At 24.9% G+C, this 17,948-nt stretch overlaps 2 protein-coding genes across 3 annotated transcripts in view; one reads left to right on the top strand and one right to left on the bottom strand.

The window, feature by feature from the left end:
- LOC129962850 (uncharacterized) overlaps positions 1-983 on the bottom strand; it is a 28,843-nt gene extending 27,860 nt beyond the window's left edge. For both annotated transcript variants that reach the window (XR_008783943.1, XM_056076849.1), the window contains exon 1: positions 568-983. Coding sequence is in view for 1 of the 2 variants with exons in the window: in XM_056076849.1 (XP_055932824.1) it covers positions 568-816 (249 nt within the window). In the remaining variant the exon portion in view is untranslated. The remainder of the gene's footprint in view (positions 1-567) is intronic.
- A 269-nt stretch (positions 984-1,252) lies between these two features.
- Positions 1,253-16,940, top strand: LOC129965841 (sulfide:quinone oxidoreductase, mitochondrial-like). Its single transcript, XM_056080064.1, has 10 exons — positions 1,253-1,378; positions 2,026-2,250; positions 2,786-2,956; positions 7,256-7,309; positions 7,608-7,802; positions 8,645-8,860; positions 9,978-10,161; positions 12,618-12,685; positions 13,034-13,212; positions 16,041-16,940. Exons 1-10 carry the CDS (start codon positions 1,373-1,375, stop codon positions 16,099-16,101), a joined length of 1,359 nt encoding a protein of 452 aa, XP_055936039.1. The 5' UTR covers positions 1,253-1,372; the 3' UTR covers positions 16,102-16,940.
- Positions 16,941-17,948: the final 1,008 nt, after the last annotated feature.

Genomic DNA, 17,948 nt, shown 5'->3' with positions numbered 1-17,948 from the left:
GCACAATCTTCATAAGTTTTCATTTAACTTTTATTATAAAAAGATTAATATTTAGAAAGTTAACATAATTATAGCTTATATTAAAATATATTTTTTTAAAATAAGTTTTAAGTTTGATGGCATTTGAGTATTGCATAAATCAAATCAGATAATCCTAGTAAGTTAACAAGCACAAAGAGAGATGGGGAAGGGTGCCATTTCCAATATTAAATTTCTACATTTCAATAAAAATTCTACAGGATTGTATATTAAATTACATAATGCTAAAAAAAATAATTTATAAATTTTAAGGCATTTAATTTGATGTATTATCTCTTACTCTAGCATAATAGGAATTATAAAAATCATTCAACAAGCATTTCAAAATGTTTAGTTTTCAAAACAGATTTTTTTTTTTTTTCTGTATTTCCTAACAGGCTATATGAATGGAAATTTGAAGAAAACAAGTAAAGTTACATTGTAGTTCAGAGAAAAAAAATGCTGAAATTACTCATTTAATTGAGTTATTTTATACAAAAATGATTTTGCACGATTTTAAACGCATCGATAAAGAAGCATTTATCTTACGGATGCAGTTGGTTGCAAAAGATTCTGAGGTGTCAGTCCAGTACCAGCCGAGTACGGCTGTATAACACTAACTCCAGTTCTTTGTTGTTGAATATGCTGTGGACTCTGGAGTAAATTATCATGTTGTTGTGGTTGTAGGGGCGAATTTCCTAACTGTCTTTGAAGTTCTTGAATATGTTGTTCTTCCACAGGATCCGGCTGAGATGGAACCGACAGTGGAGTACCCAAGTTTATAAATGGGCTATTCATGTTTGTATTGATAAAATCACAGAAAATTAAAATCGATCAAAGGAAATTCAACTAATTCAATCTAACGATTTGAAGAATCTTGTAATCTATATCTTTCTCATCTTTAATAACTCAAGAAATGAATTCTAACTCAACAACAACAACAACCACTAACTATTTAGCATACATTTCGATGCTCTGCAAATGGACGTCACAGTTACAGGGTCCTTACACTTCATTGCTTTTTTTTTTCCGATTTTACAATTTAAATTCCCTATTTATTCATTTATTTGTAAAAAGCAGTAAGCAGTTCTTATTTTAATTCATATTGTATGATTTACCATTTAATAACGTTCAATTTATAGATTTACTTAAAATTAAAAGACATATTAAATAAATATACGTTTATGACGTCATTACAGAGTAATGCATTCAAGTTTCCTGCTTTCGTTTTTACCTCCTGTTAAATCTTTTCCACCGAAGAGGGATTTTCGTTTTCACCACAGAGACCAAATATCAAAAAAGAAATCTGCTTTGTTTCTCTTTCAAGCTGTAGTTTAAACAATTTTATGGCAGTATGATTGTGAGAATAATTTCTTTATTCATACCTTTAATATCATTATAATTGCATCTAATATTTTTTGGTTGAAATTTTTCTATATTCCTTACGATAAAATCGGTTGCATTTTTGAACTGATAAAACTTCCTGACACTAACTAAAGGCGATTTAATGTTCTAGAATTTCCTCACTATATTTCAAGTTTAATCAGAGCTGGGTTTGTTTGTTTTTTCTATCCTTGACGGGGAAGAAAAATATATTGATTCTATTTACCACCTGTTGCAGTTTCTTTTTTTTTTTTTTTTCTTTTTTTTTTTTTTTTTTTTTTGTATGCTACTTAATGCTAAAGAAGTACTGTGGTTTTCAGCATCAAAGAAATCATTTGTGAGAAATTTAGATTAAAATTTGCTCATTTTTAAAGTATTTTAATTATTATAATAATCCCAAATCTGCAAACTGATAAACCTGAATGCATAAAATAGGAATGTTTTGATTTAGAATTCAATCTAAATTCTTTGCGAAATATGCATGTAGAAGTACTTTGAGTTTTGAATTTCTTTATAGTGCTGATTATTTTTATAAAAATAAAACTTTATTAACATGTTTTTTTCTCCTATTTGATGATGTTTTGCTATTGTGAATTTTCAATTATATTAATTCTGATAAATTAGGTTCTCATGAAGATGAGGAAAATATTGCCATATAAATTCCTTATTCCGGATTTTCAGTATACATATTCGATTTTACTACAAAAAAGGCCCTTTTCATTGTCTCATGTTATCCATAAAGACAGTTGTAAAATTCTAATTGCTGGTGGTGGAACTGGAGGTATTACAATGGCAGCAAAATTGTTGAATCTGGGAGAAAAAGATATTACAGTCATAGAACCATCAGAGGTATCATATTTTTTTTTATCACTATGCTTTTAATAAAGTACACTGTCTGCACTTGTTTTGTAAAACCATAAGTGATATTAGTGATTTCCTTTTATTTATTTGTTGAGTGTCCAATAATTTGTTTGTTTCTCTAAATTTGTTTTTATTTTAATAAAAAAAAAATGACTTATTGATGAAAATTTATATATATATATATATAATAAATTTTCTGATATTTGAACTAATTTCATAATATTTTTTTACAATTTTTAAAAATTTAAGAGACGAGTTCTGATATCCATTCTAAATCAACCCTCAAAATGTTCTTTTACTTTTTTTCTTCCTTTTGCAACAAAAAGTGTTGCAAAAAATAGAAAATTTTTAAATATGTAAATAAGATTGCATATACTTAATATAATGTTGCATATTCCTTTTGCTTTAACAAGTTTCTTTAATTCTTCAAAATACCATATTCTTTCTAGTTATGCTTGCTGGGCATCTTTATAGTTGCAATTTTTCTTAAAATGATAAAAGTTTCTCTATGTTTATCTTGTAGATACATTATTATCAACCATTATGGACTCTTGTTGGTGGAAGGAAAAAAAGTCTCCAAAGATCATGCCTTCCTACTAGCAATGTCATGCCTAAAGGAGTTGATTGGATAAAAGATAAAGTTATGGCTTTTGATCCATCATCAAATGCTGTTCACACAGAGAAAAATGGAAAAGTAGGTATTATAAATTTGTCAAAATAGTATAATGTATTAATTTCAGTGATTTTTTGAAAATTTTAAATATACCATGTCTTAATGTTTTTCTTATGAGGTATACAAATATTGTAACAGCGAATTTTTACCATTGTTTAGGCCAATACAAATACTGTACTAACAATTTTCATCAGTAAATGATTTGGATTTCACACTGCCTATTAAACTAATTTGCCTTTCCTCTTACTATCTGATAGATAATTTTACTCTCCACTCTTATTCAATAGTTCTTTGTATGTCCAATTGAATAATGGAAATAAAGATTGTAGAAAAGAGATGTGTAAAAATGTTCTGTCTTATTCAGTTGTCTCATGTATGAGAGAGAGATTGAAAACAAGAATGGTAATTCCATAAGAGATATGGGGAGTCTACAAATCTAATCCTCTGTTTTCTAGGCAGTAGTTCTCTACATTTTATATATATATATAAAGGTTATTTTGGCATTTCTTCTCTAAAAGTTAACCCTTTAAGGCACTCTATATTAAAAATATCTCTAAAAAATATTCAGTAAAAATCTATCCCTGACAATAAAATATTTTACATCTGATTGTAATAGAAAAATTATCCTACCATCAGCACTCTTAATTGACACTCTCTTATAGTATTTTGATGGATACCATCCTTTCAGAAAGCTAGTAAAAGTGGATACACTGGTTGGAATTTGTTATCGGTAATTTTTTTCCGCCCTTGTATTGTTTAGAAAAGTAGAAACGGAAATTCCTTTTCAGTACATGTCTTTCCAGCTATCTCGTCCCACAAAGGAAATTAGATACAAAATCTGCTAGTAAACATTAGTTTACCAAAAGGTGTCACTGAAATTAATGACTCGGGCTGAATTGTGAAACATCCTACAAAAAAAAATTAAGGAGATTTTATTTTGAATATATTCAGTAATTCAGTTATAGCATATAAATTGAAATATGTTTTGAGAAATACTAATTAAGTTTTTAAAAACAGAAGGAAACAATAAATTGAATGAGACATTTAGCCATACATTGAAACTGAAATAAATTTTCTTGAAAAAGAGGAAGATGAAAACTAATAATTTGGTTTTGCGTAAACTGTGAGATAGGAGAAAAAAATGGCATTTCCTTATTTCTTTTGTAATATTCAAAATAAATTCAGATACACCATTTTTTTAAATGCATCTATATTTGTATAGAATTATTTGTTTCTTGTAAAATATTTTTATTTATTGTATTCTGTAATATATATATTATTTTTATCATATGAACATTCATTTTTAAATACATTAGCAGCATTTTATATGAAATAGGAATGAGGTTTGTTTTCCGGCGTATGCTCCTGAACGGATTCTTAGCTTGTGCCGGGTTCACAAAAATCAAAACTCGAATATCACAAAAATTTATATGAAATCTTTACATATATAAATGAACTGTTGTTTATATAATTAATCATAATATTCAGTCAAAACTAAAAGCAAATAAGCAAAGGTATGCAAACTAATCTTGGATAGTATGGCATTTTTATCTCGCCTATTGTGATTTCAATATTTGATTTAAAAAAAACAACAGCAGTTTTGATGTCTGAATTTACTTTGAATATATTCTCTGAATCTGAAGATTTCTTTTGTGCATACATTTATACAGAAAATTATTTTCTTGTATCACAAAAGAAAAAAGAATTTCATTATTAGAAAAGACATAAACTTAAATTATTTTTAAGAAATTGTAATTAATTTGTTTTAATTGAATTATAATTTTTTTTAATCTAAGAAAATTCAAATATCCTTTAAATTAATTCTATAATAACTTACTGGAACAAACTCTTATATGTGTATTTAAAAAGGGTAGATGCTGTTCCAATGCCTTTCACTTGCAATAATCAATATATTATAAGCATAAGTTGAATGTTCTGTTGTTTGGATATTTCATGGGGAGGAGATATATGTCTTTAATTTTCTTTAAAGGTATTGAATATGCATTAATTTTTTATTTTTTTTTGAACTTATCCATTCCAAAAAGTCAAGTTTTAACATTGATTTTGGAAAAATTATTTTTGCACACCATTTAATGTGTGATAATTATTAATATGCATCAATTAATGAATATTTGAAAAGTGATGTTGAATTCTATAAATTATATTTATATTATGTATTTTTAGTATCCAATATGTTTTTGGAATAAACATTTATTACAGTGTAAAAATATATTATGCTATATAAAGATCATCCATATCAGCATAGTCATGGTCATCAAAAATACCTGAAAACTGCTTGAAATTTGTCTTTATGTACTCGGGACCCTTGGAAAATACTTGATTTTCTGTTGTTAAAACAGATTAATTGTTGATCAATTATTTTTGGGGTGGAAAGAGAAAGCCAGATTATGACTTTTTTTCTCTTGAAAACTTCATCGTTGGGGATATTAGAGGTAAATAGGATTACCACTACAAAACTGACAGTGCATCTAGTTGCTAGAAATAATATTTTACCATTCATTGTGTCTTTGCAATACTTAAATTTAGAATTAAAATGATCTTTCAATTGTATAGGATTGTTGTTCATACAACTCATGCAAAATTTCAAATTTGTTCTAAGAAATGTTTCCAGACAGCAGGATTGCCCAAAAATTCTTGTAATGAATAACAAAATGCTCTTATTAATTTCATTTAGCATTACTCTTTACATTAATATTGTTATGTTCATTTAAAAGTCTACCTGATCTTAATATGTGCAATCTAATATATGGCAAAGCATTTAACAAATCTTTGTAAATGAAACAAATGTATTTCCACATTCATTTTTGGAATAAAAAGAACAAGGAAGTTGAATCTGGCTTCAACTTTTGTGGGCATATCACTGCTAATAATATTTTGTGAAATATTTCTTATTCTACAGAAAATTATATTTGAATAACATAATGTCATAATTTGAATGCAAATTCAAATTATTTTAATGGCATATTGTTTCCTGTTAATAATTTTTTTTCTTTGTGCAAATAAAGTTTTGTTGACTTGTGTCTGTCTCTTACATTCATATTCCTTGTCATTCTGTCTTGCATTAATCAAAATTAAGGATTCTTATGGTATTTTTTAATGATTTAGTTTCAGCTAAAGTGGAAATGTGTTTGTGATGTAAATAATCAGTAACAATTTGTATGAAATTAGCATATGGTAACAGCCATCTAATGATGGTATGCAGTAGTTAATGATAACAATACTTGATCTCCAAATCCACTTTGGAGTACAAGTTTTGGCTTATTAAATGCAGGTTGAGCACAATGGATATCATTATTGTTGCTCATTTAAAAATTTAGAGGCAATATGCAAGAAAGAAATAATTCATTTAATCCTTAATAGTGAAAATTTTGAATTTATTGTCTACATTATTATTTAATAGCTCTTGACCCCCCCCCCCTTCAGTAAGTAAAAGGTGGGATCCCTGCATATACATTTGTTCTTATTAACCGATAGATTCTGATCATTCAATTTTAAATATATTATTGTATGACTTTTGGATCTTTTATTTGTTTATAGGATCTTTAAACATTGTTGGTTTGTTTTATGTCTTTGATATCAATCATTATAAGTTTATCATCAATAATCCATATTTGAAATTAATTTATAAATTATATCATTTTAAACTTTCTGAATAATCAGAGCATAAGAATTTTATCTATATGAAAAATTTAGCACATATATGATTTAAATTTAATATAGAGTGATAAATAGAACTAAAGAATAATAACTGGAAACAAATTGAAATAAAATAAAAACTTTTCTCAAAGAATAACCTTTTGAATTTAAAAAAAAAATTCCAATATCGTTTACAAATATTTATTTTTCCAGAAACAATGTATAATGAAAGAATAGGCATAAGAACAGTGGGACATCTAAAATTTCTAAAAATTGGAAGCATTATCCTTAGAAAATTCATTCCACCTCCCATGTTATCCAATAACTCTTCTTTCTGATTTGTTAACCAATTACTGAGTAATACTTTAAAGTATTATAAAAATAGCATCACAAGAAAAAGAGGAAATATTTGAAGGTCTTGGGTCCATATAAATAGTCCTTGAAATTAAAACTTTTATCATTTAGTTATTACTTATGTTTTCTTTTGCAATATGTTCATAATTATGCACAATTTATTTATTTGAGATACATTTTATTTTAATCATTCATAACATTCATTTATAAAATATTTAGATAGTGCGTTATTTTTTCTTTTTAAAAATTTTTATTTAATTTTTTGAATTTTAATTTAACAACTTTTTATTACTTTGAATTTTGTTTCAGATTCAGTATGATTTTTTAGTCGTAGCTTTAGGAATAAAACTTGCCTATGAAAAGGTATGCATTATTTCAATTTAACACAAAAAAATTACAATTTTATTATTATAAAATAAAAATTATTTGGCTGCATTAAAATTTTATTAAATTAAATTATAAAATTTTGACCTGCATGTATTTTAATTTTTTTTAACTTAGTTGCATGGTGTTATTGCATATTCATAACAATTTTATAAAGTATTTTATAGTATTTGAAAGTGAGTGTATATATGTGTTTTTGTAATTTGTGGAATATAATGTGTCTTTCTGTATAAAATTATTTTACCAATCATAGCTCCTCTATTTGTTTGAAGTGTAGGTAAAGGGTTTGCCCGAAGCATTTGATTCTAAAGGAGTTTGCTCAATCTATAGTTCACTGTATGTTGAGAAAACAGCTAAAGCAATGGAAGATTTTCAAGAAGGAAATGCCATTTTTACACAACCTTTAAATCCAATCAAATGTGCTGGTGCCCCTCAAAAGATAATGTATCTGGCAGAAGAGTATTTTACAAAGGTGAACAAAGTCATATTTTATCTGACTGTATTTAATAAAGTATGGGTATCTTTACATTAACTGGAAAATGGCTGTTGTCAATCTTAAATATTGATATAATTTTCATAATTATGACAACTGTTAAAAAAAAAGGGGGCATTCAGAATAATTTTTTTTTACCTGGTTGGGAAAGGAAGTTAATTTTTATAGCATACTGATAATAATTGCAAAGGACTTTTGTTGTTGGATAAGTTTTTGAATTACATGCACATTACATTTGAACAAAATCCAAATCTTTTATTATTTTTGGAAGCAACTATTTTCCATTTACCAATCAAAAGATAATAATCCTGTCTCATTTTCTTAGTGCTACGGTTTGATTGGTCTCAAATATCATTCACTATTCCCAGAATTTTAATTATTTTCGTACCATTTTAATGTTTTGAATGTACCTTTTGCTAATAATAAATTATATTTTAATAAAGAATATTACTTAAATTAATTTATTTTGTTTTAGTGTTGTGCATGTATAAGCACATTGTATTACTTGTTTGAATTGAAAAATAACAGAATTTGGATACAAAGTTTGCAGAATTTTCTACAAGGAATTCCCTTCGTATTACCATTATATATATATTTAAAAAATGGAAAATGTTTAGTTATAAAGGAAATACGTGAGAATCTTTTTACAAATATCTTGTATAAAGGATTTTTGTTCATTTATGAGTTTTTATTCTTTATTTTTTGCTTGTCTTTAAAAATCAAAATCTTTTGGCATGCTAATATAGAGTTTCTTTAATAATATAGTTTTTTTTTTTTTTTTTACTATTTGTAATTAATAGCATTGCTCTTATTTCTTTTAGACAGGAAAGAGAAACAAAGCAAACTTAATATTCAATACTGCTTTGCCCGTCATTTTTTCCTGTAAAAAATATGCTAAAACTTTAGAACAAGTTGCAAAGCAAAAAAATATAAATATCAACTATCAGTACAATCTTGTGGAAGTCAAACCAGAGTCTAAAGAAGCTGTATTTGAAAAACTTGGTAAAGAAGAATCATCTGGAACTGAAATATTTAAGGTTTTGTTCATATTATATTTATTTATTTATTGCATTAATTTATAAAATAATAAGCTTCACATTTATTTGATATATTTTGGATGCATTTTCCTGAAGTTTATTATTTACAATTTCTATCAATAATTTTATCTTATGTGTAAAGATAATAATTTGACCTAAATGTTTTCTTAGTTTCAATGAATCAAATTCAAGTGTCATGAACATTTTATCATATTGTTGATTATTGTTATTATTATTCTTTCTAAGACAATATTGAAATAGATAGATCTAGTGCGCGTATTTGTGATTTTGATTTGAATCTAAAAGGATTTCTTTGATTAGTATAATTATTTATCAGAAACCTGTTTATTAATTGTTTTTTAACTGAATTATAAAAATATAATAGCATTCTCATAATGTTTTGAAATTAGAATTTATCCATTGTAAAATTTTTTAAAAAAAATCTTATGAAGTTTAATATTTTGAACATTTGCATATAGGAAGAAAAAAAAAAAATCCCCAAAGAAAAGATTGTTTTAAACCTAAATGATTTTCTTATGCAATTTTTCTCTTGATATCTCTTCTTTCTGATATCATTTGGTTTTAAATTAAATTTAGACACATGCCTGTATTAAAACATCCACAACAGAAGCCTTATAATATCAATGTCAGAAATGGAAGCATTGTTAAAAGTACTTTTTCAAATGAATTTAAAAAAAAAAAAATCTGTTTTAAACAGTTACACAGCATGTTTTTATTGTAGAAGCAATATAATGCTTATGTTGTGTGCTTGACTCTCTGGAAATGATTGTTTAAGCAATTAGTTGGCATTTTAATTGTTTTCCCTCCTCTTAGAAAATATACTTTTACATGAGTTTGGAACTCCAAATTCAATATTTTTTCTTCAAGTAACTGGTGATAGTTATTTATTAGCAAAATCTGATAGGATTAACTGCGAACATAGTTTATTTAAATATTGTTAAATCATTTACTGCCAAGAGAAGATGCTGTGGATTTATAGTATCTTATAAATATGAAATTATTTTATGATGTTGTGAACTACTATTATGTCTATTGTTTTACATGCAATATTAGTATTTAAGGTATTATTTATGCACAGTTCTGTTTTTTCTCACAGTATGAAATGCTACACATTACTCCTCCTATGGTTCCACCTCCTTCCATAAGAGAAAGCTCTCTTTCAGATGCCTCAGGTTTTATGGGCGTAAACAAGAATACTCTTCAGTCAACAAAGTTTGAAAATGTTTTTGGCTTGGGAGATTGTGTAAATGTACCAACATCTAAAACAATGGCTGCTGTAGGTATGTAATTGTTTTATTACTCCAAGTATAATAGAGGTTATTTGAATCATCAGAGTTATTAAAGTTTTTATTTATTTTTTGTCATATTGCTAAAAAACCTATAAAATTTCTCATACCTGGTGAATGAAAGGTGAAATATAATTCAAACTTATTTTTATATTAATAAACATAAGCATTAAAAAGAAGTTAGTAAGTGTTCTTTATATAAGTATGCTTTTAATAAAGTAACTGGATATTCTTTATGAACAAAATGTTAAAAATACTTTTTTTTTTACCAGAAAAATTGAAAAAACTGTTAAAAAATTTTAAACATGAATGCTCAAAACTTTTTATGTAGGGTAATTTGTAAAGTTTTTGATAAGTGTTTAAGTACAAGAAGATTCTCCAGGCGAAGTCATTTTTGCTAGCAATGAAAGTCATTTTTTTTTTCTATTCTTGTGAATAAAAAAATGCTTTAAGAAAAAAATTCTGATTCTATTTTAATAGAATTTATCATCTTTTTGAGTGCAATAGAATTTGAGAAATTTGAATTGATAAACTTTTAATCAAAATATTTAAACGATCAAAAGTCTTTATCAGATATTGTGGAAATTTCAGTTTTATAGTATAAATTTCTGATACTATTCCATGGTCAAACATACTTCAAAATGGATTTACATTAATAAAATGTTGCAAAATGTGTTGTTTTTTAGATGATTGGATACACGCGGCTGTTAAATAAAATATTGAATGTACCGATTCCACCAATTTTTATTTTGTATGAAAGACCATGACTCCTTGATATAAAGATCATTTGCTCCTGCTATCACCATTTTTGAGAGATATTGCAATGTAAAGCTGCTAGCACACTGGAGAAATTACCATGAACAGTCTCAAGCAGGCTTTAGTTTTGTCCCTTGAAACAGATTTTTGACTATTAAAGTGGGTGAAGGCTATTTTCATGCAAATCAGAAGATGAGAGCCAAAGTATTTGCTACTCAAGAATGAAACAATCATTTTCAATGTAGTCAATGTTTATGCTGCCATAAAAAAATTAGAAATTGCCCTGCTTTTTAATTTAGATCTACAGTGGTTATCAAATGCTATATGTGACTAATCAGAGAAAGAGTCAAAAATCCATTGAGTCTTAATGATACTGAATAGAAATTACTTAAATTTCATTTGAAATGTGTTTTTAAGCGACAAAGTCTGTTGTGTTCATTTGTGTTAATTTATAACAGTTATTAAATTACTAAATTTCAATAATTTTTTTTTTTAAGTTTAAGATTTGAAAGAAAAAAAAATCAACTTAAATCTACAAAACATAGTAGTTTATTTCCAGAATCTTTTATAGTTAAAAAAATATTTATTGCATAACTCTATTTTCAACACTTTCAATGCTACCTACGAGATATCAATTTAAATATCAACTCTTGCGGCTATTGACATTTTTTATACAAAAAGTAAATGAAAAAATTAAAGGTATTGACAAAGTTCAACCTATCTAAACTACATAAGAGACAAATTTTAGCCCACAGAAACCTGTAATTGGAAGTATCTGGAAGACGAGATATCTCGTCAGTTGCATTGAAAGTATTAAGCCAGTTAATGAAGAAATATTTTTTGCATAATGGTTTATACTGTGATTCATATTATAAAAACATTTTGTATACTTTTGATAATTATCCGAAGAACCATTTATGTACATTAATTTAAAAGATCCATTTAAAAAATGTGTTAATTGAAGCAAAAAAATTAAAATATACTGAGTGGATTTCTTTATTTTGCCAAGTATCTTTATATTTTGTGCAAAATAAAATGTTTTGAAATATTCCATACTAAAGAATAATTAAAAATAATACTATGATACATATGTAAAATAGTATTTAATTTTATTTATAGTTAAAATGTCTTATTCTAATTTTTGTTTGCTATTTATTTAAATCCCAATTGTTAAATTTTCTGAAAATGTTAAAAAATTTGATATTAAAGACTGAAATTTTGATTTATCTGATATGATTAAAAATATTTCATATAATTTTTGTTCTCTCTCTCTCCTCTTTTTTTTTTTTTTTTTTTTTTTTTTTTTTTTATCATGGTCATGTGGTGTTAGTCTTGAATCCTGTCATAAAATTTAAAGATGAAATCTAAGTCAATCCAATGATGTACATTTTTAAAAAATGAAATACTTTCCGAAATATCTTCACCTGCAATATTATAGATATAAAATAATAAAAATAAAATCCTGGGAATTAAATGAATTAGTATATTTTTAGATGTAATTTTTAGGAATTAAAATCATAGATGTATATTTTTACTGCTCATTTTCACATAGTTTATGTAAAGGAAACAAAAATTCTTTACAAACAAGGGATATTAGACACTTCAAATTGTGCATATAAATTTTACCAATAGCTATATGAAAGGGAAAAAAACATGTTATTAACACTTAATTGAAATATGACATTTACTTTTAGCTGGTCAGAGTGGTGTTGTGGCCCAGAATCTCGAATTGGCAATAAAAGGAAAGTTTCTAACTCATGGGGTAGGCTTATTTTTAAAACTATATGTAAATTAATTAATTTTACTAGAAGTTTAATATTGATGTGCTTAATTTTTATATTAAATATATGTGTAGGTTATAGACAATACAATTAATCAGTTTTTATTGGTAATTATTATAATTAGTAATTATTATATGTATTATTTATTAGTAATTATTAATAATTACACTAAATATAAATAACTACCAATTATTATTTATATTAAAATTTGATTTAAATATATATCAGATTCTATCCAATATAATTTCAGTTTTGAAAACAGCATATGTTATTATTCTTCATTTAAAAATTAAATTTTTATATGTGTAATGTATTTCTGTTTATTTCAGTATTATGGGTATACTTCTTGCCCTCTTGTTACTGGCTATAACAAAGGAATTTTAGCAGAATTCAATTATGAAATGCTTCCTGAAGAAACTCTGCCAATTGATCAAAGTAGAGAACGTGCTTTGTTTTACTATATAAAAAAAGATTTATTGCCTTTTCTGTATTGGAACTTTATGCTGAAGTAAGTACTGCTTTCATTAAAAATTTAAATGAATAAAAAGTTTTCAACACCATCTTAATGTTTAAAACTGTTGACACTATATTTTATAATTCTATAAATGTATTTTTAGTGGGTTAAATGGAAGTGAAATTAAAATAGTTTTATCTAAATGTCTCCTCACTAACTAGGAGGTGATAGTGGGATTTTCTAGATTTTTAACTTTTAGACTTACTATGTTAACCTAAACTTGCATGTTAAACATTTACTGCATGTTGTCACTTTTCAACTTTATTTATTAATAAATACAAAAGTATTTTTGATCATATTCTGATATTTATCCAATATGCATTTATGGAAGGAAGAAAAAATATGTTATTGATCAAATTTTCAAAAAAAATATTTATAATACTTTTTATGTGAATTATTAATTGGAAACACAATGCTTAAAATCAATAAATACTTAAAATATAAAATTTATGAAATTTAAAAATAGGGAAAAAAAATTTCCCATCAATATTGAATTAATTAATTTGAAGAGAGTCTGTTTAATTGTAGTGTTTAAATATCTCCCCTGATCTTACCATCCTTCATTGAAATTTCCTTCTTCTCTTAGATGCTTTTTACTGGTAACATTAATGTTTCTGGTCCTCAATATCCAAAAATAATTTAAATCGGTTATTATTCTTCTGATAAGTTAATATACACAGTCTGTTTGGAGATGAGCAACTTTAAAAAATATACATGATACTTTAATGTTGCTTTGTGAATCATATTTACTATTGTATGTATATTATAAAGAGAATTCAGGAGATATATACTATTATTTCATAAGCTATGAATCATTAATTACTGTTTTAAAAAACCACACATGGATTTAGATAGCATCATTGTTCTGTAACATTTGTTTCACCGATCATAAAGTTTTTTGGTATTGTTGGATCATTGAGATTTATTATAAAGGTAATTATGGGAAGACTGCTAAGTCACCATAAAAATTTAAAATTTTTGTTGCAGTTAGTCTGTGAATGTAATGCATTGACTAACTGCAAATAATTTTAATAATTTCTTAATTATTATCCTTGGAATAATTTTGTATTAAATCTCTATATCTTATATTAAACATTGTAAAGTGTCTTTGCAATTTTAATTGCTTTGCTTTTTTAATTTAATAATATTTATTATGTTTTCACAATTCATAAATTTTCTTATTTATTTAATTTAAATTGCCTTTTTGCTGTAACTAGCTAGTCTATCCAACTTTTAATTATTATACATTAGTTATAATGATTCGGTTATGTCAATAAAAATTTCTAATAACTTAAATTTATTTGCATTTTAAATTAATAATTTGAAATTGGAGTTATCTAAACTGAAAAATAATAAACTGTTAGTTTTGAAAAATTATAAATTAAAACTGTTGATTCCAAAAAGCGATTATTTAAATTGAATAAAATATTTTAAATTATTAATTTTTAAATAGAGAAATTTGATCCAAAATTAAATTCAAATGCACTTAAAATCAATCATAAAGATAAATTGTCTTTACTTACATATTTCAAACTTCAGAGTTTGCCAGAAGGTAATTTTAATGTTGAGAAATTGTAAACAAATACAATTATTGCCATTTCTCAAATATAGAGGTGTAATTGTCACATTCATGAAACAATTTAATATTATTTTAATTGCAAGTAAATAGGACATATAAGTGATGCAATAATCTCCTTAAATTGAGTCAGTATTAGAGAATATTTAAGATGTAATTATGCACAATCAGAAAACATTTATCTGAACATAAAATGATAATAAATTATGCTTCTCTCGTTTTTTGTTCAGTCATCTATTCCATGCTACTTGTGATAATCTAAATGAATTTGTTTAAAGATTGATTTGATATGTATTTTGAATCAAAATGGAAAATATGATAAAATCTCACAAAAGGCTGTAGGGAATCATATTTCATAGAAAGATTATATTCTACATTTTAAAAATGTAAAAAGTTTTATGCACAATTATGGTTAAAATGCTTGTAAATATTTCACAATAATTTTTAAAAGTCAACTTTTTATAGCATAATATTTTTATTTTTAACTTCCATGAAAAAACTTCAACAGAATGTCTGATTTTGTTTTCATTCTCAGCAATTCCATGATATTTACTTATGCATTGATTATGAGATTGAGAGATATAAATTTATTCTTTTCAAATGAGATTTAAAGAGACTGCAAATTTAAAAATTAATTGTAAAAAATTTCTTCCCTAAAGGATTGGAATGGAAGAAAGAATTTTAGCATTAATAAAAAAAACATTAAAAAAAATCATTAAAAATATTTTAGTTGAAAAACTACTTAGTATTACTCAGATGTATGAAATTTTTTTTCCATAATAAATTAATTGGTTACAAAACTAGAATAAATTGCATGGGTATCTAAATATAATAAACAGTTTTGTTACAAAATTCTTACTGTTTTTTTTATGTTTGGACTGTCAATATAAGTTTACTCTATTACTATATATAATTAGTGTAATATTTTATCTTAATGATTTAACTTCAATTAAATAAAAAACATTGTAGGAAAATTTCAAATATCTTAAAACTTCTATTCACTAATTAAAATATAATTTATGAAGAAATTTATTGAATATTTCTTATAAGGCTTTTGAAAAAAAAAAAAAAAAAAAAAAAAACATTTGTAGCAAAGGAGACTAATACTTTTTATGAATTTTATTACTGCAGTGTTTGAAAATAAAAACAATATTTTTGTTGTATTGTTAATTAAAGGAAGCTTCATATATCATATAAATCGCCTATATATTTATTATAAATTGCTTTTCTCCTACTTTAATTTCAGAGGAAACTGGTCAGGTCCAAAATTTGTAAGAAAAGTGCTCCACCTTGGACTTGCGAAATAGATTTCACTGTACTATATTATTTCTTTTAGTTGCATCAAAGTATGTTTCAAATAATGCTAAATATTTGTAAAACCAAATTAATTATTTAATTCTCAGATTCAAATTTTTTAACTATTTAGCATGTGTGAATAAATAAGAAACACCATAGTCTAATTTCATTCTTAAATACTTATTATTGTTATAAAATAATTTGCTTAAATATTCAAAACACTTTTATATTGCATATTTTTATATGAATTTTTTTGTATAAGAATATTAAATATCTATACTTTCAAATCTACATCAAATCAAATTTTTGAACATATTTTATTGGAACAAATATTTCTTTACTCAGGTTTTGCTATGTGGGGATGTGTTTCAAATTATTTATATATTTATACTATAAGTGCCATCTATTTAATTCATATTTCCATAAAACTACTTTTATTACATGCTGTAATACAGTATAAATAATGCTTAATTATAAACTTTCTGCTGAAATGGATGAATATCATATACTTAAAACATGTAGTCTTTATAAGACAAATTTTATTTTTCAGTCTTACTTAAATATATAAAATTGTTATATTTTGAAGAGTGCTTTATTCTTGATTCTATGTTGCTTATCATATTTAGTATGAGCATTTTTTTTATATTTTATTTTGCAGTCTGTCTTAAATATGTAAAATTGTTATATTTTGAAGAGTGCTTTATTCTTGACTATGTTGTTTATCATGTTTAGTATGGGCATTTTTTAAAAATATTTAATGATATAGTCTACTTAGTTGCCAATATGAAATATTTTTTATTATTTCTGTTTTTGCATATTTATATACATGTGTATTGATTGACAGTCCTATCATCAATTCCAAACTAAAGTTTATTTACAAACTGGATCTTAAATTTATCATTTTGAGTGTAAAGTTTTATGTATTGTTTCTGATGAAAATAAATATTAAATTTTTGTTGTTGTTGTTGTTTTCCATCAAGTACAATTACAATCAAAATTTATATTTTAAATTCTCCAAATAATCTTTATTATATAATATTAAGTATGATGCTAAATATTCTTTACCTATTTTATTTTGTATGTTTAGGCTAATTCTTTTACTGACCGTTTTTAAGATCCATTAAATTTGTTTTGTGGAGATAAATCTGACAAAGAGAATTAAGTTCACAATCTCAATAAAAAATTAGTTTAAAAAGTGAAGTTGATAAATAAAACCATCTGCATATTAAATAGGAATAACATATAGATGTGTTTTTTTAAGCAAAAATTTTGCCATGTGTAAAGTCAGTTTCTGTCTCACATTGTCGAATGTTATTCCTATAAAGTGTCATGAAAGCCAAATAATTTAAATTGAACCTTTTGTGTTGAGTAACAATTTTTCTGTTTTTTTAGATAAATATTAAAATACAAAAATAATAGTTTTTTCATGCTTTTATTAAAGAGGGTTATTAAAAATAGAATACATGTTTCATATGTGTTTGACTTAAGGGAAATTATTTTAATAAATTAAAATAAATATAAATAATTAAACATTGTGGGCTAAAGTGAATTCATAGTAAGGTCTTTACTTCAGGATTATTGATTCTAGATTTCATTTCATCAAAGGTCAGCCAGGTAGATAAGACTTTTACATTAAATTAATTGTTATATATCAGATATTGTTACATTAATAAGGATGGAAGTTTGGAAAATGGGAATATTCATTATCATTACTATGATTCAAAATTCTCTAAGATTCCTCATATCAGTAAACTTTATGTAACATCAAAATAGTAGATTAATCTAATTAAATTAAGGTACTATATCATCCTTGTATACCTCCCCACCCCTTTCTATCAAATTCATTTGCATGTGCATC

The sequence above is a fragment of the Argiope bruennichi genome, chromosome 1 (genome assembly GCF_947563725.1).
Source record: "Argiope bruennichi chromosome 1, qqArgBrue1.1, whole genome shotgun sequence".
In the NCBI taxonomy this organism is placed as follows: domain Eukaryota; kingdom Metazoa; phylum Arthropoda; class Arachnida; order Araneae; family Araneidae; genus Argiope; species Argiope bruennichi.
Note: the sequence above shows the minus strand (reverse complement) of the source record. Positions and strands in the feature narration are given on the sequence as shown.

What these genes read in the sequence shown, in the direction of transcription:
- LOC129965841 (XM_056080064.1), top strand. An exon ending in CAGAAGAGTATTTTACAAAG is followed by an intron (nt 7,803 to 8,644) that starts GTGAACAAAGTC and finishes TATTTCTTTTAG; the next exon opens with ACAGGAAAGAGAAACAAAGC. An exon ending in GAAAGTTTCTAACTCATGGG is followed by an intron (nt 12,686 to 13,033) that starts GTAGGCTTATTT and finishes TGTTTATTTCAG; the next exon opens with TATTATGGGTATACTTCTTG.